The sequence below is a fragment of the Pituophis catenifer genome, unplaced genomic scaffold (genome assembly GCF_029215685.1).
Source record: "Pituophis catenifer annectens isolate HBS135680 unplaced genomic scaffold, rPitCat1.0.hap2 SCAF_1, whole genome shotgun sequence".
In the NCBI taxonomy this organism is placed as follows: Eukaryota; Metazoa; Chordata; class Lepidosauria; order Squamata; family Colubridae; genus Pituophis; species Pituophis catenifer.
The window spans coordinates 130,258,909-130,285,061 of record NW_027256881.1 but is presented as its reverse complement, the minus strand read 5'-3'; the positions used below and the strand labels follow the sequence as shown (position 1 = coordinate 130,285,061).

Sequence of the window (26,153 nt, the reverse complement as noted above, 5' to 3'; positions counted from 1 at the left end):
CCCTGGCTGAGTCTCTGCCTATGGGACCACATCCTCTTCAGCCTCCTCGAGCACCGGCTGCGCAGGCTGCTGGCGGGACCCCACACCAGCCTCCTCGTCGTCAGGATCAGCAACGATCTGCGCAGGCCACTGGTGAGCCACAACAGATGCAGGCAGAACTCACAAGCTTGCTTGATCCTATTTCATAACCTGCAGCCTAGATTTAGAAAGGAGTTAGTAAGCCAAAATGTGACAAAATATTTCATGGGTTTGATAAGAATCCCATGAAACAAAATGCTATACAGTTTGAAAACAGGAAAGGGGATAGAATTGACATCAGTGTAAAGAGTTTGCATACTAAGCCAATGGCCATAAATTTTATATTTCTTTGGGTCAGTTAAGCAATTTTAAAATGTTGCACCCTCATCTCCAATGGCTGTGATGCCAGGATAATTAGAAATTTTCTTGACCAAATGACTACTCTGTTCTAAAAGTACTACAATACTCTGGTCAAAACAAAACTGAGTGCGAAGAAATTTCCAAGAAAGTAAAGGAATCGTAGTTTCTGTTATATTTTTGATACACACAGAATAAATTCCAAATGCTGAGTCCTTATTTTGCAAAAGAAATGTTGAAAAATATTGATAAGGATTAAACAACTCAGGCTGTAAAATCCACCATGGATTTCAGTCAAAACAAATATAGGGTCTGTCCAAATGGATTCCATCAAAGCACAGATGGGCAGCAATGAATACTATCTGCCAATGTGCCTACTCAACAATGTGCACAAAGAAAAGTAAATATGGAAAGAAATATTGAAAAAAAGGTGTGCATATTTCTCTCTCTCTCTCCTTTTGGAATAAGGAACATTTTACAAAGCACTCAAGAGAGAGTAAGTATTAGTAAGCAAAAGAAATTGAACAAGATAAGCCAAAAGAAAAAAATATATACCTGATTTAATTTACCACAATACCATTTATTGTATTGTTCCATAATTTTCTACCTTTGTACTCCCTCTTTCCATCACATCCATACCCATTTCATCAACTGCATTTTGTTTTCAAAAAGTTATTAATAAATTTAATGAAGCATCAACACAATCTATTCACTACCTTCTAAATCTCAATATTCCTCGCTCTCTCAACCCTTATACTCTTCTTTCATATATTTGACTTGCAATTTCATGCTATTCATTTTCTCCGTAAGATCAAATCTCAGTATACTTCTTTTTTTCACTTTTGATTGCAATCCATGTTAATTCATCAACCATTCATTCTTGATCGTAACTTTTTTGGTTGTACTACATAAACTTAAGTACCTCATTTCCAAAGCAAGTAACTTACTTTTATGTTTCTTCTGACACACCAACTCTCACTTCCATATAACAAAGTGAGTAGGAGCACCTATAATACATATTTTAGTTTCTTTGACCATACATTCATTCTCAGAAAAGACCACTTTCTTTCAAGCAGCATTTGCATGTCTTAATATTTCTCTAGCTATTTTCTCATCTTTTGAAAACTTTCTTCCAAAGTTCAAACAATTAATCTCCTTACTTTTCTTTTTCACCAGTTAGGTATAACTTAATATGCTTAATTTTTCCAATCAGTCACAACTAATTATGAATTTATTTTCAGGTTTGTAGTCATGCTCCTTAACATTTTGTCATTTTATCTTCAAAATCACAGCTCTCTATAAGCAGTGATAATCATCCTATGAATCTCTTATTGGCCTCTGTTACCTTTCATGAGCATCTTTTAAAATAATGCTTTTTTATTAAGAAAGTGTTAACTAAGTCATCAGCCTTAGTTGAACCCATACCAAATGCATCATTCCATGCTAACAGCAAGGATATATTACTTGTAAGATTTGATCCATATATTTAGCTGATAAATGTTTAACAGAATAGTAATAGCAATAGCACTTAAAATTATATTTACAGCACTTTCTGAGTGGTCTACAATGTCAGCATATTGGCCCCAACAATCTGGGCTGGGCCCTCATTTTACTGACCTTGGAAAGATGGAAGGCTGAGCTCATATTTAGTATTTAGAGCATACTTATTAAAGTTCTATAGAACCTTGAAAGACATGCTTCAGAATGTGAGGAAATGCATAAACATTCCTTTAAAAAATGTTCTGAGTACCCATATCTTTCTCAATGTTGATACTACATGTGTATCAAGTAGTGATACTCTACTTGTGTAGTGTAGTAATACAAGTAGTGTATCAAGTACTTGTGATGGATGGTGTATTTATTTGTTGCTGAGCCCTAGTCTCAATTCCATTTCAGATTTGTATAGGAAGAAGTCACTTAATTGTCATTTTGGAGGGTTGTAGTACTACAAAGGTTTCAGAGCCTTTAAACTTATTCCACCTTTTGTGAAATTTAATTTTGCCCTTCTCCCTCAAAATCTTGCTTTCATTTCACCATTCTATTATGGACATACTGATTAAACTTTTTCTTTACCTATGTGGTTTTCATTTTGATATGTATCCTTTGTTATAAAATGAACTCTATGTTATGTAATAAACAAAATGAGAGAGAGGTTCAGAAACCATTTAAATTTGAAAATTACTACAGAGAAGCTGAACAGTGAAGGAGTACATACTTCCAACCAAATTGTCTTGTCATATTCTGTTTTTGTGAATGCTCTTTAGCAAATGAAAAACGTACCCAGTGAATTGGGATATTTGTTGAACTCTTCAAAATGAAAGTGACATCTTATCACAGGGTTACTTTTGCTCAATTTTACATCTTCTGACTGCCATTTAAAGCAGCTGTTTTATTCAAAGGACTGGATAGTAATATAACCAACATATTTGTAGGTGAAGAATGTCAATTTTATGTGTGCAGGGCAAATTTGGTCAGAAAGGATGAAATGAAAACCTGGGTAGAATAAATAAGAACCGTACCACTGAAGCACAGCAGATGTATACTGATCTTAAGCTATACAGGAGAAAAGCATGGGAGGGAAGCATCAGCAATACTTGTTGATTAAAGCATCACATTTTATAAAAGTATCAATAGGAAACACTAATTATTTGCACAGTGAGAAATAACTGATTGGAACACATCACATACACACACAGAGAGAGAGAGAGAGAGAGAGAAACACACACAAATGCTATCACATTGTATCATTTTAGGGTAAAGCATAGGAAAAGAACAGTACGTAATAAGTTAAAGAAAATCACAGCACAGGAGGAAAAAAAAAAGACCTCATAACTAGATTCATATGTAAACTGATTTTCATATGTGCACTATTAGCTTACTTGCTTATAAGTTTATTTAACAGATTAACATGATTGTCCGATAAACATGTTACTGGATGGCTAACAAATAAAATAAACCCAATAATAATTTTAAAAAATAATTAAAAGCAATATTTCATTAACACAGAAAACTCAACAAATAACCAATCTCCTCATCAAAAACCAACACTTGTGGGAAGAGTCTGGTCTTTAAGGCCTTAGATAAAATAGAAAGGTTGGGGCTATCTGAATCTCAAGGGTTATGTTCAGGTTCCATAGGACAGGTATTGCAACAGAGAAGACATAATTCCTGCTGCTATTACATGGCATTGTTTAATAGAGGGAATGTGGATGACACCTTCCCCTGCCAGAAATAATAGGAGACAGATAGTCCTGCCCTAAACAATGAAGGACTGTATAGGTGATAACCAGCATCTTGAGTTGAACTCAGAAGTCTACTAGAAGCTAGTCAACTAATGGAGATTGTTACATGGTTGAATTGAGAATTCCCATTATCTACCTGTGCCTTGCATTCTGGATCATTGGCAGCTTCTGAGGATTTTCAAGGGCAACTCCATTTAAAGCACACTACTGTACTGCTGATAGATGGTAAGCAAATTATGACTGACAATAAGCAATCTAGGAAAAGGAACAACTGGCACAAAAGATGGAACTGTGCAAAAACTAGCCCTCCAGCTAGAATTGTTTCCTAGTTCTTGAACAGTAGCCAAAGACAAGGAGGACCTGGGAAAATGCTACATATTTCAGAGCCAAAAATGACAAACACTCAAATCAGAGAGATCCCCCAAACCATAACTGTTCAGACTTGTCAGGCTTGAGCTTCAGCCTTTTACTATGCTGGCATAGCCTCCAGACACTAATGTGGTCAACCCAGAGTATAATTGAGTCCCTCTGAGTAGCAATTTCAAAGTATACATAAAAAGGAACAAGGAGAGTAGAGTCCTTTGGAAACTTACATGTTAGGGGACTTAGGACTGGACTTCTCTCTCTCTACCAATGTCAAGTGGAACAAGGAAGTAACAGTGGAAGAAGGAACAGAGCTACTGCCATATTGTGTTTCTAATCTCCTAATCCCCTACTGATGGTATCAAAAGCCACTAAGAGATCAAGGGAAGCCATGATGAATGCACATTAACCATCTTTACCACACTTTAAAGACTAATTATGCAAAATATGGTTAGTGATTGTTGTGTATTAATTCTCACTAGGTACACCAGACAAGAAAATCAACTCCATAAGACTAAAAGACTAAAACTACTTTTATTTAGTTTGGCTACTATAAGAAAACCTTGAAAGTTTGATAGTGCTGTATGTTTTCTTATTTCTTATACAGATAGTCCTTGGGTTATGATTGCTCATTCAATGATTGTTCAAAGTTATGACCGTGCTGAATGAGGAGAACTTACAAAATTATAATCATGTGATTATAATTCAGGCACTTGGGTACCCAACTCAACAATAACATCTTCACAATGAGCCACGGTCACATGATCACCATTTGTGACTTTCCTGCAAGCAAAATCAATGGGGAAGACAGCAAGGAAGGTCGCAAGTTGTTCCCACTGCTTTTCTTCTGAGGAGCCCTGCTATGAAAGACCTCATAGTCCACAGCCCTCCCCCATTCTGAGCTCCATAACTGGGCATACAGTAACTGTATAACTATCAAGCATAACTATTTTTTGTAGGAGAATGAATAGGAATCTACGCCTATGCACCACTGTAATTTGTAACTCAGAAAGGCATTTATATAGGCATTTTTCTTCTCTTTCTGCAGGTTAGGCTGCCAGCAATCTTCACTGGTATTTTTACCCCCAACCTCTTAATTGTTTTAAGAAGAAAATAATAAAAAACGATTTTGTATTAATTGCTGATTTGGGCTTTCCTTTCACAAAATCGTTTGATTCAGTTCATAACAGAATAACGCTGTATATATTGTTTCAAAGATAACCCTTGCTAATAGTTACTCTAATCATTTTAACTGCTTATAATGTGACTAAAATTATCATGAATTGGGCATAACTTATTTCAGTTATTAAGTTCTTATCATGTCAAATGAAGTGATTTGTAGCAAAAAAAAAAGCTTTTTTTAAAAAAAGGGTTTTTTTTTTAAAAAAAACTTTTTTTGCAATGTGATGCCATGCAGTGTTGTTTTCTCCAAAGAAAAATATTAATTGTTGCCATAGCACAGATATTACAGAAATTATATATAATGAACCAAAAGAAATTCCTTTTGAGAACTGCAAATTTCATTTTCAAAAGGAGCTACAAGAAGTAACTCTGATATGAAATCAAGCTTCACATTGATTTATTTTATAAATATATTTATTTATTTATCAAATTGATTTGCTGCCTATCTTGCGGTTCAGGTGACTCTTATGTTACTAAAAAAGTGGATGTACTTAAAATAAAAGTGTAACTATATCAGCTAAGGATTTTGAAAGGTATCATTTGAAAAATGATGATACTCAAAATAAAAAGTGAAAACATGAAAACATGTGATTATGATACAGGTACACAAAATAATTAGACAGGGTAAGCAGCATCCAATGAAAGATCCATCAAATCATTATGCAATACCATTTGAAAGCAGCATGAATTAATCCAAAAGAAAGAAGAAACGGAGGAACCTCACTTCTCTCAGATGTGAGTTTTACAATAGGGATTTTACTAAGAAGACAGAATACCCATCAACGAATGTTTAGATGGTGAATTTATGATAACAATTTTAAGTTTATATGGAAGGATAGAATTCTTCAGAAGCCCAGCAATAAACAGCAATTAAGGTTTTGAAGGTCATGGTTGCAAGGTCTAGCTGTTGCACTATATATTAACAACAGATTTTGTTTGGGTGTAATTCCACTTTCTCTGCAGTCTTACTTTAGTTGTTACATTTTTATCCTGCCTTTAATGCTCAAGGTGGCGAACATACCTAATATTCCTTTTTCCTTCTATTTTCCCTGCAACTCTGTGAGATGAGTTGGGATGAAAGACGATGACTAACCCAAAATCATTCAGTAGCTTTCTTGCCTAGAGCAGGACTAGAACTCAGTCTCCTGGTTTCTAGGTTACCACCTTTAACCATTACACCAAACTGCCTTTAATCTCTTACTTACATTATCCTAGAATTCCATCAATAGAATCACCTTTCTGTCCCATTAACTCAGACAGCATTTCACCAGACTTGTTAGATCATTAAGTATATTAAAAAAAACTCAGCCTTTTAGGATTGACCAATTTCATAGTTTCCTTAGCCCTGCAAACATGAAATGGCACATTGACTGGGCCATATTATCATCTGTGTTGTATCTGGTATACTCTTATATTTAAGTGAAGTTTAAGACTTTTCTTAAGACTTAAGATCTTTCCTGGCAACAACAATCCTGTGAAATTGGTTAGGCTAAACAAAGCCATGAGCTGCTGAAGAGAGGATTTTTTAGCTTGAACCTAGAACTCCTCTGAATCATTCAGGGGACATAATTATTACCTTTATAATGTTTGGCACCTATCTGGCATAATCAACAGCTATCGTTGGCTATTCTACAATTGTTGCAATGGAATATCTGCCCTATCATTTATCCCACTTGCTTTATGTTTCAATTTCCTTGTTCATTTTATCTTGATTTTTCTCCTTCTGAGTTGGTTGCCTTCTTAAAATAATCTGGAACCTGCTGCTCTATTACATAAATGGAGAATATGCATGTGGCTCTGCAGCCCTCTGCCCTGTATTCCTAAAATTTGGTTAAACATTTTTAATAATTTAAATTTTAAATTAAACCAACCACATGGAAAAGAGCCCACTCCAGAGAAGGTGTGATGTCCCTTGGACATATCTTCTATGCCTCTCAGAGGCAAATTAGCTCAACTCCAGAAGAATAATAGTATATGTGGGATTAGAGTAGACTTTTAAATCTACACTCGGTAGTGAAACTAAGAATAGGAAAGAAAAGGATAAAGAATGGAAGGTAAAATAAAATATAGCATTGGGATTTATATTTGAAATGGAAGCATGTGCTCAGCTTAAAGTTCAAATTAGTTGAGATAGCCTTTTCTAACCTCCATATTCCAGATGGCTGAAACCAAGCAATTAAACTTTTGAATTTCTGGATGCTAATATTTAGATAGGTAGTTGGAGACAATGAATGAGTGACCCAATAGTGAAATAATGAGATGTTAAAACTTGCCTCTCTTCTCTCCTGTGAAATGCAATATTACTTCTAAAATATGAACACAGTGTCTTATCAAAGGACAATAAAGATGATGTAGTTAAAAGCATTGTTATGATTAATGCTTATAGCCTTTTATTAATCATTTCTTACAATTTCTTTTTTCCTTTTTCAGGTGGATAAACCATGCTTTGTTGTGCTTTTTCCATGTGCTATGTCACTACATGGAGGAATAGAAAGCTTAGTACTAGACTCCATGAAAAGGGGGGGGGGATTACTAGGCCTGAAAATTATATGGGTGTATGCTGTGAAAATCAATCAATGTTTTTGTAATCTTCTGAAAAATGCATTGAAAAATATGTATCAAGAAATCTAGGCAGTAATTTATAACATATAGCTGGGAAAGAAAAAAAATCACTGTGCAACTTACCACTTCTTCATGGGTAGCGCCTTCTACACTTATACCGTTAACCTAAACATCATAAAAGGATTATTTGAAACATTAGGCAAATAATACGAAGCATTTAATATAAGCATTAACAAGCAACATACTTTACAGTAAGTGTATAAAATCAACTGACCTGTATTACGGCATCTCCAATAAATAGCATTCCTGACTGGTCTGCTGCAAAATTATAAAAGAATTACAAATTACTTGAGAGACTTAAAATGGTTTACGCTACTACAAAAGTGTTGTTTTTGTGAAAGTTGTTCTTAAAACAGCATCATAGTAATTCACTAAAAAAAAATGGTACCGTTTCTAAGAAAATTATGAAAGCTTCTTTTCATTAACAAAAGATTATCCTATAAGAACACAATTATGGTTTCTCATTAATGATAGATTTCATTAAAATATGGAGGAAGCATAATTCTTATTTGTGAATAGCATTGGTAATATAGGAAAGTAGGAATTCTGCTTCCTTTGTTTTTTCTTCCTGAAAATATGCCCATAGAATATAATAATCAAAGGAGATGGGTAGGAATTTAATTAAGTGTGAACTTGAATTCAGTCCACCAAAGTATTAGTTCAGCTCATAATTTGCATCGTTTCTGCAAAATAAAATTAACGTGAATGCCAACTTATAGTGTATTGAAGAAGCATAAATTGCTGTACTACTTATTGGAAGGATAACACTCTTGTTTCATAGACTTATGCTACACCATATGAATATAAATTTCCATGTGTTTTAAATATTTTTATTGAATATTGCTATAATTGGGAAGGAAATGAATTATTGAAAGCTAAGAACTGTCAGTTATATCTTACAGCAGGATATGTAAAAGTTTTAAGTAAAGGAAAAAAACATATTGTGCTCAATCCACAGTGTACCAATAAATACCAATGCCTCTGTTTCCAACAGAACCACAAATATGGAAAGCCTTTTAGGAAATATTTGAGGGGTTTAAAAAAAATCAGGATTTTTATGTTTGCTTCTAAGTGTCAATACTCTAGTAAGTGGCATTTTCTATATACCAAGCTAGAGACAAAACTATATTGTATTATTATTTATCAATATGATTTATACAGCCCACATTTTGCTCAAGTGAATCAGGACCATTTACAAGAATTAAAAACACAGAAACCCACAATTTATAACTCCTGAGGCCCAAGGATAAACTATAATACCACTCGCAAAAAGTATAACAGCACAGCTCATCCACCCACCTAAATGCGTGAGCAAACAGATCTGAGCAAACAGATCTTCAATGCCTTATGAAAGCTTAAATAGTTGGGCCATCTGAATATCCAGGGTGATGCTGTTCCATAGAGTAGGGGCTCACATTGAGAAGACATGGCATTGATTAGAAGGAACCCAGAGCATGCTTTATTAGCTCTGGTGGAGTAAAAGTTGAAACAATGGGAGAGAAGCAACCCCATAAATAGTCTGGCTCTATGCCATGGAGGGCTTTATAGGCGATAAACAGCACCCTGAATTGCACTGGGAAACTTACTGGGAGGCAGTGCAGCTCGTAGAGAAAAGGTTTATTATGGTACAAAAAGAAATGCCAAAAATTGCCCATATTGCTGCATTCTGGATCAGCTGCACCTTCTGAGTGTTCTTCAAAACAGAGCACATACAATAATCTCTTTTTTTTTTTACACCCTGCATCTTTCCTCCCTTTGCCTTCTCTATATCCTAGAAGTGAGGAACAGATGTTTCAATTCCAATTATGCTGGGCAGTGGTGAGGAAGGCTAAATATCTGGATTCTGTCCTCTAGCCTGTGTTGGATAGCAGAAAGGAAAACTCTTATACAGAAACATCCAAATGCAAGGATCACAGCTAAATGAGGAAAAAAAGCTATTTCTATTGCTCAGAAACAAAATGAAGTGACTTTCTACTGACATCTTGCTTGCTACTGGGCTGAACAGCTGAAAAACATCTATTTGATTATTTTCATTCACCAATTTCTTCCTTTCTATTTAGGCGAAATTATTCAGACAATGTACCATGATGGCTTTTAAAGGAGACTGGACACATTTCCAGAGACTAAGTCTATCACATCTGCTAATTGTGTTGGCTTTATGCGACACTGGATTTTGCAAAGCTGCCTTGTTGGTCAAAAGAAAAAGGATGCTGGGCTAGAAAAGTCTTTAGCTTGATTTAGCAGGACTCTTAACTTTTTACTTAATTTGTCTTATTTTCTAGGTTGACCAACTTCCAGACAACTTTGGGTGGTTACCTGTTCAATTATGGCAGGGGAAAAAAGTATCTGAGAATTGCTACATCCACACTGAACAGCAAGCATCCAAATGTCTGAATGGTGTTTAAAAACTAAGTATAATATTTCTATTTGATTGAAATGTTTAGCAGAGTTTCCATTTTATCTTTTGAAATACTGGAGAGGATATGTTTCAGTACAGACTCTGGAGTTGCTTAACAAAGGGGACAATTGATCTGTATGTGTAGATTACAGATGTAAATTATAGCTACAGATAATGTATCTGTATGTATACATTCAGGATAAGGAACCTTTTATTTAAGATTTACGTGACCAATCATTTGTGAGTTGCTTTTATTTTGAGGAAAACAAGTACATGCTGTAATGTTTGGATGGCAGGAATTTGTGATTAGTGCCCTCTATAAAAAGATGGTTCTTTATTGTTCTTTTATTTTGATTTTCTATATAAAGAAAAGTGAGACCTGAATATTCTTCCTGAACATAAAAAAAATGGTGAATTGCATATTAGGGGCCAAAATTATGGGCTGTTGATGTGCCCGCGTGACACCCCTCCTGCGCGAGCTGCACTGGCTCCCAGTGGTCTTCCGGGTGCGATTCAAGGTGTTGGTTACCACCTTTAAAGCGCTCCATGGCATAGGACCCGGGTACCTTCGAGACCGTCTTCTGCCACCAATAGCCTCCCACCGACCAGTCCGTTCCCACAGAGAGGATCTCCTCAGGGTGCCATCAGCCAAGTTATGTTGGCTGGCGACACCTAGGGGGAGGGCCTTCTCTGTGGGAGCCCCAGCCCTGTGGAATGAACTGCCCCCGGAAATACGCAAGATCTCCGACCTCCGGGTGTTCCGCTGCGCATTGAAGACCTTGTTGTTCCGCCAGGCAGGGCTGTCAATATAATAATTTTAAATTGGGGTATTTTAATTTTTAGAGTTTTAAATCAGCCAAATCTATTTAATTATTTTAATTTTTAATTATTGTTGTATCTTGTGTTTTTAAACTGGCTGTACACCGCCCTGAGTCCTTCGGGAGAAGGGCGGTATAGAAATAAAATTATTATTATTATTATTATTATTATTATTATTATTATTATTATTATTATTATTATTATTATTATTATTACTATTATTATTGGATAGAAATAGGAGAACATTATAATCCAAAAAACATTAGTAAGGTTTAAACCAACTATCTCATGGAAAAATGACTACAACTGAACATATAATAAAAGCTAAGCTGCATTGTCACTAATGGTTAGCAATTTGCTGTTACCACTCTTGTAGTTAAAACTACTGTGAATTTTGTTGTAATGTTCTAATGTTAATGCTTGAGTGTTTTGTAACTAAAATGCCAATTAATAATAATAATAATAAAGATAAGCGAAGAGACTAACTGAAGCTGTTACACCAAATCATATAACTTTCAGCAGGCATATGCCATGAGGTGATATAGGGCTCCTCTCTTAATCTTGAAGATATTATTTTTCTTTTATTATTTATTTGTTCTTAACCCACCTTTATTATTTTTACAAATAACTCAAGATTATTGAGTTATCCACCAACACAATTTCCTCCTCCTATTTTCTCCACCACCACAACAACCCTGGAAGGTGAGCTGGGTTGTAAGAGAGAGTGAATGGCCCAAGGTCACCCTGCTGGCTTTAATGACTAAGGTGGGATTTGAACTCACAGTCTCTTGCTTTCTAGCCTGGTGCCTTAACCACTAGACCAAACTGGCTTGTTTTATCAATATACAGCAATATGTTGAGTGATACAGATGGTTCTCACTTACTAATTGCTTCTTTTAAAGACTGTTGGAAGTTATGATGGTATTAAAAAAAAACCCTAGCTTTGCAACCAATCTTCACATTCATGACTGCCACGGCATCACACAGTCACATGATCATCACTTGTGTGTTTCACAACTAGCTTCCAACAAGCAGAGTTAACAGAGTGTACTGAAGGAAAATGCAAGTCGTAAGTGATGTAAGGCTGCCATGGTAATGCGATTTTTCACTTAGCAACTGTGCACTAAACAACACAATTGCTGGTGTCAATGGGTGAGGACTACCTGTAATTATTTGAGCAGAATCTTCCTGTAAGCTTTTTGTGATTATTTCTGAATTTATAAATAAGTTATTGTGGGAAAGCTCAATGGCACTTTAAAAATCCATCAAGCAAGCCTTCAAATATGTAATAATATTTTTAAAAATTTTTTTTAGCATTAATAGCAAGACAACAAAACAGAAGGTAAATTAGCCATCTGACTAATATTCACAATATTTTACCTCCTACTTATGAATGACAAAACTAAACTATATTTTGGCTAGAAACAAATAATGGGAATAATACTGGCAGAAGATACATATTTTAGTTCCCACGGAATGTAAGAAGATGATCCAAACTTTACTTTCTTGTGTCTAAACTTTAATTTCAAGAAATGTACTTAACTACTGTTGTTTATACCCCAGTACCTCCATCTGTTTCGATAATGATGCTTCCAATTTAATAAGAAGCTTTCTAACAGCTTGTTCTTAGTATCCCACTCTGAAATCCTAACATTTTAGACAGCAGGGAAAGCTTTCTTAACTTGACTGGAATTGGTATGAACGACAGAATCAGCAATCCTCCTTCTCTTATTTCCCCACTTCCAATGTTTGTCTTTGCTCCAGTTCAGTACCAGTGATGGATACAAGGCAGAATCAGTGATATAAGGATGTCTCAAGACGGGTTCCACCTACCCTGCTAGTCTTTGGTCTTTTTTTTTTTTTACACCAAAATTAGGCCTACTGGAGGTTTGACACACTCATCTGGACACATTAAAAATAATTTTAAAATTGTGCCACTGAATTTCAAGCACATAATTTGGCGTGGGTTCAGAGATCACTAAAAATGAATACCTGGAACTGCAACTATGAGGCACACGCTGGTTTTCTGGAAAAGCCATTACGCCATCAATAGAGCTCAGAAATGGGGACATTAGATATGGAACACGGAGTAACATTATCTTCATGTCCATTCTTTGCTTTTATCTGTATGACTAAATCTGCCTTTGGAAGGGTGCCACAGCGGCACTAATGAGGGAGATCCAGGATCTCTCCTAACCCCTTAGATCGCATCCCATCCAATTTCGGGCTATTCAAGTGAGACTAAAAGTGGGAATGAAGGTTTACCTGCCAGGAATACAGAGCAGCTTGTTCCACAGAAGCTATCATAGATTAATAGAATGATGTTTCTCTTGTGATTTCTTGCTACCTCTGGATAATGGAAAAACTCATGCTGCCAACCAGATCATTTTATTTTAAATGTACTTTATCTTGTAGCTGTGTCCTGTTTTTTCCCAGATGGCACATCAATCAAAACATAGCTTCGCAGATTTTATTTTCAGCCTCGCAGTTAGTGTATTAGTATGGTGCTCAAATATAAGCTTACTGTAGCGTGTGATAAAAGAGGCTATTTGCAATACCAAAATATTAACCTGAAATAGCACTAAGGGAGAAAAGCAAGAAAGGATTAGGGATTTAAGTCCTTCAATTTAATAATCTCTGACCACACAATAGTGTACAAAGGACCTTCTAAATGATTTATAAACTCCTAAAGCAATTGCAGTTTATTACACATGTTCCACTCTTCCATTAGGCAGTCCAGCAGGGCTTACAAGGCTTCCCTGATCAAGACCACTGCCAAGAACAGACCTACAACTTGGTTAAGGCCATAATGGACTCTAAAGCAATAACATATAAGTGACAGCAATCCTACTTTCTCCGCATACATAAAACCAACATATTGTAGCTGATAAAGACCAGTTGTATTTCTCTCTTTCTCTCTCCCCCTCCCCTATTTTAAGCGAAGATGAAGTGAGGTTAGTTTGGGGGGGGGTTGTCATGGTTCCCTCTTTCACAGGACTGTGTCATCTTTTCTGCCTTTCCCCTTTTGATGGCTTGCTCATCCCTCCTCTACATCCAAGGTCAACTCTACATACTGTTACACCAACTGCATCCCAAAGTTTTAATCAACAAAAAAGAAATACAACAGTTAAGGGCAAATTAAACCCTCCCATTCTCATAGTGAAACATCTGCATCACTTGTCTGCTGTTTCCATTATTCCTTTCAAGATACCGTAGTTAGTTAGGCTTGACTAATAAATTGTTTGATTATGAACTTATCTAAGATATTCACAGAGATAGGACATATCTTTGGGAGGTTTGCTTTGTTTGCTGAGGCCTTTTCTTGAATATGTGAAAAAATATTTTCTCCAGTCTTGCTTCCAAACTGCATGGTCCATAACTCCTTACGAATTGTGATTTCCTTCACCTCTCCTACTTTAAGATCAGCCATTCAAATAACTCATTATGAAAATAAAAATGGTAGTTGCTGTTGATATGCTTTCATAAGTTCTCTGGAACATCATCCCCCCACAGATTAGAACAGCCCCCACTCTAATACTCTTCCAGAAGGCGCTGAAGACCTGGTTCTGCCAGTGGGCCTGGGGAACCCAGAGCGGGATGGAGCCCATTAAATGGCTCGTGTGATCCACTGTCGCCAGAGCGGGGTGGGGGTGGGAAGTGATTTTATTATATTATACTATATTAATATATTTGTTTCTTTTTATTAGTTTTATTGTTTTAAATGTGGTTTTATATTCTGTAAGCCGCCTTGAGTCGCCATGGGCGAATAGGTGGCAATATAAATTCAATCAATCAACCAACCAATCAATCAATAATTTGTATTTAAATGCCATTATACAGCTTTCGGGTTAAAGCAAACCTTTTCAAGACAAGATGATGATCTTCTAGGTAGGCTGAGCAGGTTTTCTATTATATTTTCAAATGTAATGCCTTTAGAAATTCTCCCAAAGCTTTTTTCAGTTTTAAGCCTTAAACTTAAATACATTTACTTTTAACTATAGGAATCCATGGAACCAACCTTTTTGATTTTATTTCTTTTTAGTTCACAACTCTATTATTCTAATAAAGTATTTTGTAGAAAGGAAATAAAGCTCTTCTTAAACAATTATAAAGTAGTCTTAACATCTGAAAATAGAAAGGTTAGTGTAATTTACACAGGCATGTTAACACTAGAGGTAATGGGCTTACTGAACTGAATAACATGACAGAATCTACTGAGTTTTATAAAAGGATAAATCTTCTGAATGGCTCACTGGAAGTAGATGTCAACAAAAGAACTTAATATTTCTTGCTTTAAGATAATACAAAGAAGTCATGCAGTCAAGAGGGAAAGGAATGTGCACACAGCCAACAGATGGCATGCTCTTCTGTAGAATAATGTAGGTCAAAAATTATATTTTGGGATATTTAACAAGTGAAAAGAATTGAATTTTTATTTCATAGTATTTTATCATCCCATGAATGTCTGCATTTTGCTTTGGCTAAATATAGTTTTCTACTATACCTCTTCGCAACTCTAGCTCACTAAGTCACTGCAATGCCCCATATATAGACACAATTATTGTCTGTTTTTGTGTTATAAATATTTTTATAGGTGATTTGTCTGTTAAATACACAAAAGCTGAGGAAAGCTGATTTCGGCACAGTGTACTAACTGTACAGGCATTTGGGGATAGACCAAAACGTGGCATATGAGTCAGAACCAGGAAATAAATAAAATGGAATGTAAATGAAATTCCAATCATGAACTTCCATCTGTTTTCCCGTCTTCTGCCTCTGATGCTGCAGGTCCTATGCATCTGATTGTCTCCGCCTCTTCTGAATCTGATCAGAACTAATTCATTTACTGCTTCAGATAATGGCCATCTATGTTTGAACACAGACAAACCAATTTCTTATATATGCTAAACTCTATGGATGTTTCTCAAAGAATATGGTATTTGCTATAGATATTAAAGAAGAACGTTTAGTTCACGTATGAGCCTTCAATTCAGTCTTGGCTCCTGGCAAGCACCTAGACAAGTCTACACAGTTTTCTCTGCAAGATTTTTAACCCTGAGAGAGAATAAATAAATTCACTCAGCTGCCTTCATACCAAAAAGAGGACTAGAACTCAGTTTCCTGGTTTCTAGCTTGCTGCCTTCACCACTAGATCAAATTGGCTCTTGGGAATGACTGTAGATATTGGAAAATATTTGAGTTTTGTCTGTATGTAGTGAAATGAGGAGGTAAATACAAAGGACTAGTCTATACATAGACTGGTAAAATTTTAAATTACAGGAATATACTACACCTTCTGAGATTTAGATTGGCCAATTATATACCACGCTGCCTAATTAGAATTACATTCTTATTGCACAATCTTAGCACATTTACATTTACATGGAAGTATGTCCATGTCCACGGTCAATGGGACTTACTTGATAGTAAGAGTATATGTAGAATGATAGACATGAGGTCTGGTTTTAAGTATCCTTTGTATTTTTGTGCACGTACAGAAATGTTTGGAGGATATTAGAATAGTAGTGTCCTGTTTACATTTGCAGAAGCTTCTACAGTTTTTCTCTGCCCTCTTTTCACTTTAAAATTGTAGCCTGGATTGTATCCTAAATCAGTCTTTCACAACCAGTTTACCCTCCAGTTGTATTGGAGTCACTTTCATAATTCTTAGTCAGGCAAAGATGGAAAGTCTAAGTGCTGAACATTGTGAAGGGAGCAGTGGTGGGTTGTTCCCAGTTCTGTCCAGTTCTTTAGAACCAGTAGTAAAAGTCATAATTGATGATCTGCACATGTGCAAAACTTCTGCACATGTGCAGATGCGCGCGTGCTCCCATTGCGAACCAGTAGTAAAGGTAAGTAGAACCCACTCATGGAAGGGAGTAATAGCCTGGAAAATTATGCTCTCAGTAATAAATATATACATTATTATATGTTTGTTTTTACAGTATAATTTAATCCCCCTCTTAATAGAGATACTGTAATTATTCATATTTGAGTTCATATATTAAACAACATAAATGGGAATTGGTTCAAATGAAAACGTGAAACAATTTTACAAACTTGCTGTAATCATACTGTAATAACAAATCCCATTCAAGTAGACTGAATAGACAATGTAAAGCTTTATGCAATCTTACTGAGTAAGCAATAAGTTGACATTACTTTTTAATAAGGCAGGCCACTTTTTCCAGCAGAAATTACATTGCTAAACAGCTAGTATTCATCTTATTCTCTTACATTCGACAGAAGCATACTTTGGTGAATTGAACACATGATACTGGGTCAGCAAAGATTGTGGTTTTTCTTAATTGCCTGACTTTTATGATAATCAGAAGCACAGCAATATTTAGAAGCCTATGATGTCTGTAAACCCAGAGAAAAGCATCTGCTATATAGTTTACACTCATACAACATACACATAGAAATAAATAAATATGCCAGCGATCAAATATCCCAAGCTTCTGCTTCATAACAAGCCTCTTTCAACATTTCAACATTACTTCCAGCCTGGCTTGATCAGGTTGGATTGGAAGACTATGCAGACAACTCATTTTTTTTTTCCTGAAATGTGTATATGTTTATATCATATTATTTACTTACTTACTTACTTATTTAGAAATAACTTAAGGCAGCAAACATACCAGTATTCCTTCCTCCTTCTATTTTCCGCACAACTATGTGAGGGGTTTGGGCTAAGGGAGAGTGAATGGCTCCAAATCACCTAACCAGCTTTTATGCTTTTAAGGTGGAATTAGAATGGAAAGTCTCCGGTTTTCTAGCCTAGTCCCGAACCACAAGACTAAACTGTACTGTTACATTTCGCTGTCATATTATATATCCTTCTTATATATTGTAAGTATTATTTCCTTTTTTCTCTTTATTAAAGAAGACTACTTTTTTTCCCCAAGAAGTTATTTTTATGCTTTATCTTAATAGACTTGATCTCTATGGATACAACATTAAAGGTAACAAAATGATGTAGAGAATCAGAGGAAATGTGATAAATTCTTGCCTCTATCCCTTGGGAAGTGGGTGAGTGAATTAGATCTCATATCTAGACACAGCTTTGAAAAATACCTTATGGAAAAGCAATATAAGTTATTGGATATGGAACCACTGATCATTTGCTCCCTCTATCTTTCCATACACATACACACCATATTCATACAGGAATACAGATAGTTTCGCTGTCCCTCCTACTCAAGGGACACTATGTTGTTCTCCCTTCCTTTCCCCCTTACTGCCACTAATGGTTGCAAATACAGGTAGTCCTCAGCTTACAACAGTTCATTTAATGACTGTTCGAAGTTAACAATGGGATTGGAAAAAAGTGATTTATGACTGTTTTTCCACACTTACTACCGTTGCAGCATCCCTGTGGTCATGTGATCAGAATTCAGGTGCTTGGTAACTGGTTCATCTTTATGATGGTTACAGTATCCTGGGATCATGTGATCACCTCCTGTGACCTTCCGACAAGCAAAGTCAATGGAGAAGCCAGATTCACTTAACAACCATGTCACTAACTCAACCATTTCAGTGAATCGCTTAACAAATGTGGCAAGAAAAGTCGTAAAGTGGGGAAAAAATCACTTAAATGTTTCAGTTAACAACAGAAATGTTGGGCTCAATTGTGATCATAAGTTGAGGAGTACCTGTATACTGGGTGTTGTTGGGCCCATGTCATAAAGGAAGCTGGAAGATTAATATATACTGTATCTATTTCCTGCTGATCATTGTAGCAAGCAAAGTACTGTAATCAGTTGACTGTCAAACCATATTTTCTGGATCTGACAGCTGATTTGGCATGTGACTAGAGGCCCAATAAGGCAAAATAAAGATAGGGCGCTGATCACAGGGAGCTCTGCAACATTGTAGAGTGGCTCTCTTTGTTTGGGTAATTTGGTCATATCCTTTAAGGGAAACTTTACAAGGGGGTAGAAATATAAATAGTGCTCTACAAATTCATGAAAAGACGTCACACAAAATATGACTGAAACCATTTTTCCATCTTTCCAGAATGTAGGACATAGAATAATGGATTTAAATTACAGGAAACAGGTAGTCCTCAACTTATAACAGTTCATTTAGTGACCAGTCAAAGTTACAACGGCACTGAAGAGTGACTTATGACCATTTTTCACAGTTACGACTGTTGCAGAATCCCCATGATCATTTGATCAAAATTCAGATGCTTGGCAACTGGTTCATACTTATGACGGTTGCACCTTTTGCAACCTTCTGATAAGCAAAATCAATGAGGAAGCAAAATGCACTTAACAACCAGGTTACTAACTTATCAACTGCAGTGATTCACCTAACAACTGTGGCAAGAAAGATCGTAAAATGGGGCAAAACTCACTTAACAAATGTCTCGGTTAACAACAGAAATTTTGGGCTCAATTGTGGTCGTAAGTCGAGGACAACTGCATAGATGTTAAGGAAAAAACGTTCTTAACAGTAGACAAAATACTGAGGGAGGTGGTGGATTCCCATATTCCACTGGAGATGTTCAAGCAGAGGCTAATCAGTAATCTTTTGGGTTGTATTTAATTTAGAATCCTTCAGTGAAAAGCAGATTTGATTCATTGGCCTAAATGGCCTCTTTCAAATTTTTAATTTGAAGCGCGTAAGAAGTGCAGCTAGAAAGTACCGCCTTAGATATATTCCTACATATCAAGAACTTATAAATAGAAAACTGCTTTCTAAAAATGGGGACATCACTGGAAAATGAACAAAGTGGAAAGAGTGAAAATCTAGAGAGTACAAAATAAGTTGGGGAGGGCACTATCCAGGAATACCACATTTTCAATTTAAAGATGTGCCTAATTTGGTATATCATTCTCACGCAATATATGATTCTTTCTTGTCTACATTCTTCTAGCATTTATAGGTGGCTTGCTGAAAATTGCAATCTTCTGTCTCAGCATGCCCTGATTAAGAATAATAAAATTCACTTTGCATCTCAGCAAAAATGAGCTTGCTTTTTCACAGGATGTTCAGAAGAAAAATCCTGTGCAACATGTTCTTTATTTTTCCTTTGTCAACCTGAATCCTTCAAAAACTGAACAAGGAAGGAAGATCCCTACAATTTAGGAAGATGTTAATGCAATTGAAGAAGACCAAAGGAAATAAATACAAACATATATTGTCCTCAACAATACAACTTTACCTCTTTTATCAATCAGAAGTCAGTATGTCAGAATAATGTAATAAGTTTCAATAAAAATCCTTTTCCTTGAAGCATCCTTCTGGGATTTTGCTATTCTTTAGGGACCATACTTACTGCCTTTTTTTTTTTAAAGAAAATTATAGACAACAGCGACAATTATTATGTTGTTACGTTTATACTCTGAAATTTTGTCTCAGATTTGTTTTTTTCAGTTAAGCTCTCTTCATTTGTGTTCATAATGGTAACTTTTGTGAGTGTTCTTAAGAGTGTTCTAAGAGATTTTTGAGTGTTTGAGATTTTTCTCAAACAGTCAAAAATGTTCATTTTATAACATGAACGAACGAACAGAAAGATTCTTTTTGTGGCCTTTGGAGGTCCTTTGACCAAAACTAATAAGAACTAAAAGCAGTGTTCTGCCATTTTAGGTAGAAAAACTATAGTGGATGCCCCACAGTAGGCATAAAGTCTCTGTATCTTATGTAGCCCTATTAACTTTGCAGCTTCTGAACTCCTAAAAAGGTTAAGCATGTACTAAAGTTGACTACCCTCTGATTAATATAAATGAAACTTCTTTTTCCAAAGTTGATAATAACTACTTTGGGCAGATTCTACACACAACATATTCCCTAATTAATTTTATTAATGGTATTCCATGCAACCTCCTTATGGTACAGCTACGTCCATCACCAAATTGCCCTCCTACTTCACAGGATCGTTTCAGAGTGAGAAGATGAGAAGTTTCTACTACACATTTAGAATTTGATACATGTATGTGTGCATACATACATGTATGCTTGCTTGTATAATGAATGAAAACTGCAACTATCTATTCTGAAAATGAACTGGCATGCAGAGATGTAAAGCATGTCCATTCATTTTTCAGGTAGCTTTTAAAATATATAAAAAAAACCCTCCTCCTGTAGATTAATATTTTGTTCAGCCTAACGGTTTTAATAAATTTCATTTGTGTTCATTGGCTTTAAAAATAAGTGAAAAATAATTGAGGCTGTAATAGAATGTTGATCAATTTATACTAACAGAAAGTAACATATACAGGAATAAAGAGAGAAACGCAGATGGAACTCCTATCGAAAATACAGAGACAATTATATTTGACTTTGTTTAATTGCCTATAAAATTGGGACTTTAAAGTCAATCTGCTTGAAATTTAGAAAATTGAATATCTTGGAAGAGTAAATAATACAGTGCCCCGTAGATGGAAAGCATCAATAAAATGGGCCAAAAATAACTGTTTCATTTTCAATTTGAAATCAGTAGAAAATGGATACGGCAGAACTAAATAAATGAATAATAAACCAAATTAAATGGATAGACAAATTAAGTAATTTTTTATCTTTAAAATATTTAATTTGTTGCAATATATATCAACATTTAATTGTAACATTTTCATTGCTTATGCAAATAAATAATTGCTTTACCTGCTTGGTCTTTAAGTATTTTTGATATAACAACAGGCACTTTGTGCTCGGCACCACCCTAAAAGAGATGATAAAAATAAAATTTATTTTATGCACCATATGTTACATAATAATAAAACAACATAATTATAAAATTATGCATACCTTTATACTTAAGCCCAAGCCGCCAACTGGTTGTCTATGAAGTTTAACGGTTCTGTGCTTTAAAAAATGGTAGAAAAAATAAATTTAGGTGAAAATACAATATTAGAAGTATGCTTAAGAGGTTTATTAATATACTTTGATTTATGCAAATACTTGATCTAGAAAGTCAAAAGGAGAAAAATATGGCATTTAATCAATACTAGTCTCAGTACACCCAAAAGGTTTTCTGGATTATTGATTGGTCAAAGGTTATAGTGTGGTGGTATGTAAAATAAATTAGAGATTCTAACTTGAGCATGGTTGCTGTAAAACTGGACTTTGGTTATGCTACATATTACCAAAGCACCCAAAACTGGTGCAGGTATGATTATGGTCAATAATCCAATCTATTCTTCCTATATCTTACTAAAAAAAAACTTATGTGAAACTCTCTGTTGACCAAAATCATGAAGGGCAAAGGAAGTCAATAATATATGAATTTGTTTGGTAACGATCATAGCTTATTTTTAAAAAAATGCTTTTTGATTTTATTATACTTACAATGTTTATGCAGTAATTTTATTCAACTGTTGTGAGCCATCGGGAGTTATCTTTCTAAACATGGGTGGCCATATACATCTTTTAAAATACATAAATGGATAATTGTGATGTAAGAGAAGTAAATGGTAAAGAGTAACACTGACGGAAAGGAAAGAAAGAAAAATATATACAATAAATATACTGTATATACGAAATGAATAGATGGTGGAAGGAGGTAACAGATCTGAGTGAAAGGGATCTGATTTTGCAGAATGGAGTTAATAAATAAAGGCAAAAAAGCAAAGCGGTGAAAGTAAATTGTCAGAGAGAAAAATTAAAGGATTCATCAGAAAGTATGGTGTCATCTATGCTTATGAAAGTAGGAATTCATACATTTGTGAGAGTTTTCTATTATGCTCCAGTAAATGGCAAAAATGAAAGAATCAGGGATGAGGCTTTTGTAAAAAGAAGAAAGTGAACAGGTGGCTTGAATGGATGGGAAATGAAAGGGGGGGCGTGGACAAGACAAGAGAGCGTGGACAAAGATATCTGGCTATTCAGAAACCAAAAAATGAAAGAGAATGTTGACTTTCAGTAATTATCTGCTTAGAAACATGTGTTTAAACATAAAATGTCTTTATGCATATGCATGGAAAAGGGAAGCACAGGAAAGCATAGCCAATTTTATTGCTTATAATGAAAAACTGAAGAAAATTAGTAAAATTAATATTGTCCAAACATGCGCTTTCCCTTCTTAGGTTTGTACCACTGTTAAAAAAGCCAAGCCTCTGCTGCTTGCACTAACTCTGCAACTTGAAAAATTATCCTTCCTCTTGCTGGATTTTTACTATAAACAAGTATTACCTGGGCCCCCAAAATTGTACACCTTTCTCTCTAAAGCCAAGAGGTAATTCTTGATACACTCCTTTTCCATCTCCCTTGCTCAAGAGGAAAGTTGCTGGGTTATCTGACCACCTTTATTTCAACTGCTGCTACTTAATGCCATGTCTACCAACAAATTTGTTCTCATCCATAATTGGATTGTGGATGAAAGAGCAGACCTGATTTGCGTTACCAAACCTGAGTGGGCGAAGAGGGGAAGCCAACATTGTGATTGGTTCACTTGATGAGATCTTCAAAGAAAGAGATGAATTATTTAAAGAAAAAAGGCAGTGTACACACTTGGTGGAATCAAGAATAGTTTCTAAGGACAGAAAAATATAGATAAGTACAGTGAATAATGGTAGAAATTAATTTTCCTTTTTTTTTTTAGTTTCTGATGCTATTCTTCTTCTTCTTCTTTTTTGCTTATTATTTCTTACTTATTTGCATTTGCGTCATGTTTCTCCAAAAAAGAATAGCTATGCTAGCTATGCGTATAAGCTAAAGGGAAAGAATTATATTTCTGTTCATTGCTTGAACTATAGAATGTTTTATAAGAGAAAGTGCTGTTCAAGTACTTGTCTACTGAAGTTTTTTTGATGCTCCATTGAGAGTTCAAACTGTTTCTCTATTCACAAAGTTGAATGGGAGCTTAATATATCATTCAGAGACATTAAATACAATATGCCAAGCACATGTCTCATTAAAAAAAAGAGTTGTGATACGAATACTATAGTAACACAGATGCGTGAATTTGATTAATACGTTTTTTCTTAAATATTTTTCTTGGCCTTTAAACTGTTGAAGAATTAAAAATGCAGATATTGTTTCCAACGAATACTCGTACTTGACTCTTTCTGCTTCCAAACTTTTACAAACTGAATTTAAGTTTTTAGTCTAGATCAGATTCTACCACTTCCAGTTGACTATTCTCCCAGTGAACTGGTGTTATTTATTTATTTATTAAAAGTTATTTATTTTTCATTTAATCCATTACTTATGGCTAATTTCTTAGTATTTTTTGAAGAAAGTACATGTGATAAAAATCTTTATGGACTGTTCCCATGCAATCTAGTTCATATGTAATAGCACCTTACATTTTTGACACTTTATTCATGCACTGTTTTCTTGAAATTTGATATAATAATAGAAGATGAAATGACTCATTTTATTAATTGACATTAAATATCATATAATTTAGCAATACGCTGAGTCCTGTTCTAGCTACAATGCCATTTCTCCTCACTAAGAACAGACACTGTTGGATAGATTAAGATTGTTTTTAATACTGCACATGAGACATATTTCTTAAAAGTTCCCCAAGGATGGGCTCCAGCATGAATCCGAAAGCTTGGAAGATTAAATCTCTTGTCCTAGTGACCGATACAGATTGGATCCTGCAACATTATCCTGGGGCATATATTTGTTTTTTATACTGTTCTTATTGTACTTATTTGTGATTTTTAGAAGTTTGTGCACCAGTTTTAGAAGTTTATTTGGTTTCCAAGGAACTTCCATAAGTTTAACTAATTATATAGATACTTGCGCCAAGATTATTGCACTTCATACAATGTTATATATATATATATATATATATATATATATATATATATATATATATATATATATATATATATATATATATGAATTTGCATTCATATAACTGGACAAGCCATTGTGCTCTTCCTTTATGCGTGTCCTCAAATGGATAGAATTGATTTGTTCAATGTGATGGCTACAAAGGGCAAGAGGCAGAAACTTTGAAAACTGAAACAACATTGTAACCCATCTCGTTGCATATGAAAAGCAATTGACAAGATTGTTTAGAAAAAAAATTCTTTAAATTTTAAATAACATTTTGATTTTGTATTGACAAAGCAAGGACCACTTTGCATAAACAGTTCCGTATCCTGTATTCACTTATAAAACAAGAAACATGTATATAATTATGTTCTTTTGGATCATAGTCAACCTTTCTTCCAACCTTTCTTCAAAGTTCCTATGAAATCAGTGAATTTTAAAGCAAAAACCTCTATAAATCTCTTGTATATATAAAAATTTGGAGACTGCCCCTCGTTGTCCCAGAGCAATTCTGAGCAGTCTACAATTAAGCCAATTGTTCCTTTTTTTACAATGAATAATGATTTTTGTAATTAAAGAAACATTTTTGAAGGCTGTTAAATATCTTATTTTTCAGTTTGTGTGTTCCTTGACCAGTGTGCTTTAGATCGGTGTTTCCTAAACTTTTTAAATCTCAGAACACCCTCCCACTTTTAAGAATTATGGAGGACCCCACAAATTTTTCAATTGTATTGGTTATATTTGTTGATATTTACCATATCAAAGATTAAAAGCATTAAAAGCATTCAGTGCTTCGACTGCTTCTCATGATTATTTGATGGGATTTTAATACGGTATTATTTTTCAACATAAGATTACTAATTTTGATTTCAAGGAGTCCTGAAAAGAACTTGGGGACCCCAGAGATCCTAGGACCACAATTAAAAAAAAAACACTGCTTTTGACTATTCAGCTATAGATTGAAACCATAATGGATGAAGTTGGGTTATCAGTTCAGTCAGGTTGACCAGTCTTTATGAGACTATATATAGCCATGTGCCCATGTCTGAAAAAGGAGAATGGTTCTGTAGGTTGTGGGATTGGATGATATCTGATGATTTACTACTGTCATGTCCCAAAATCACTACAAAAAGTTCTAAAGATGCAGCTTGTTCCTTGCCATAACACAATTTGGAGCCCACATATACATTTTCCATGCATGTGTGTGTATATGTATATATTTATGTGTGTGGATGTGTGTGTGTATAAGATAAGACATATAAAATAAATAGAATTAAGATTAGGCAAAATGTATCATTGCTTTTCCTACATTGCCTGGAAAGGGATTGGGCCTATATATCAAAGTTATATACATATATGTGGTTATATTGTTGCCTAAGCTTCATGAAAAAAAAAGAGTAAAAAAGTAAAATAAC

At 34.9% G+C, this 26,153-nt stretch overlaps 1 protein-coding gene across 1 annotated transcript in view; it reads right to left on the bottom strand.

Annotated features, from left to right (window-relative positions):
- Positions 1-26,153, bottom strand: part of SNTG2 (syntrophin gamma 2) — a 255,669-nt gene that overhangs the window by 116,759 nt on the left and 112,757 nt on the right. Inside the window, exons 3-6 of the mRNA XM_070955055.1 lie at positions 21,757-21,813; positions 21,613-21,670; positions 7,999-8,042; positions 7,848-7,889 (exon numbers count right to left, since the gene is read on the bottom strand). Coding sequence (XP_070811156.1) covers positions 7,848-7,889; positions 7,999-8,042; positions 21,613-21,670; positions 21,757-21,813 — 201 coding nt within the window. The remainder of the gene's footprint in view (positions 1-7,847; positions 7,890-7,998; positions 8,043-21,612; positions 21,671-21,756; positions 21,814-26,153) is intronic.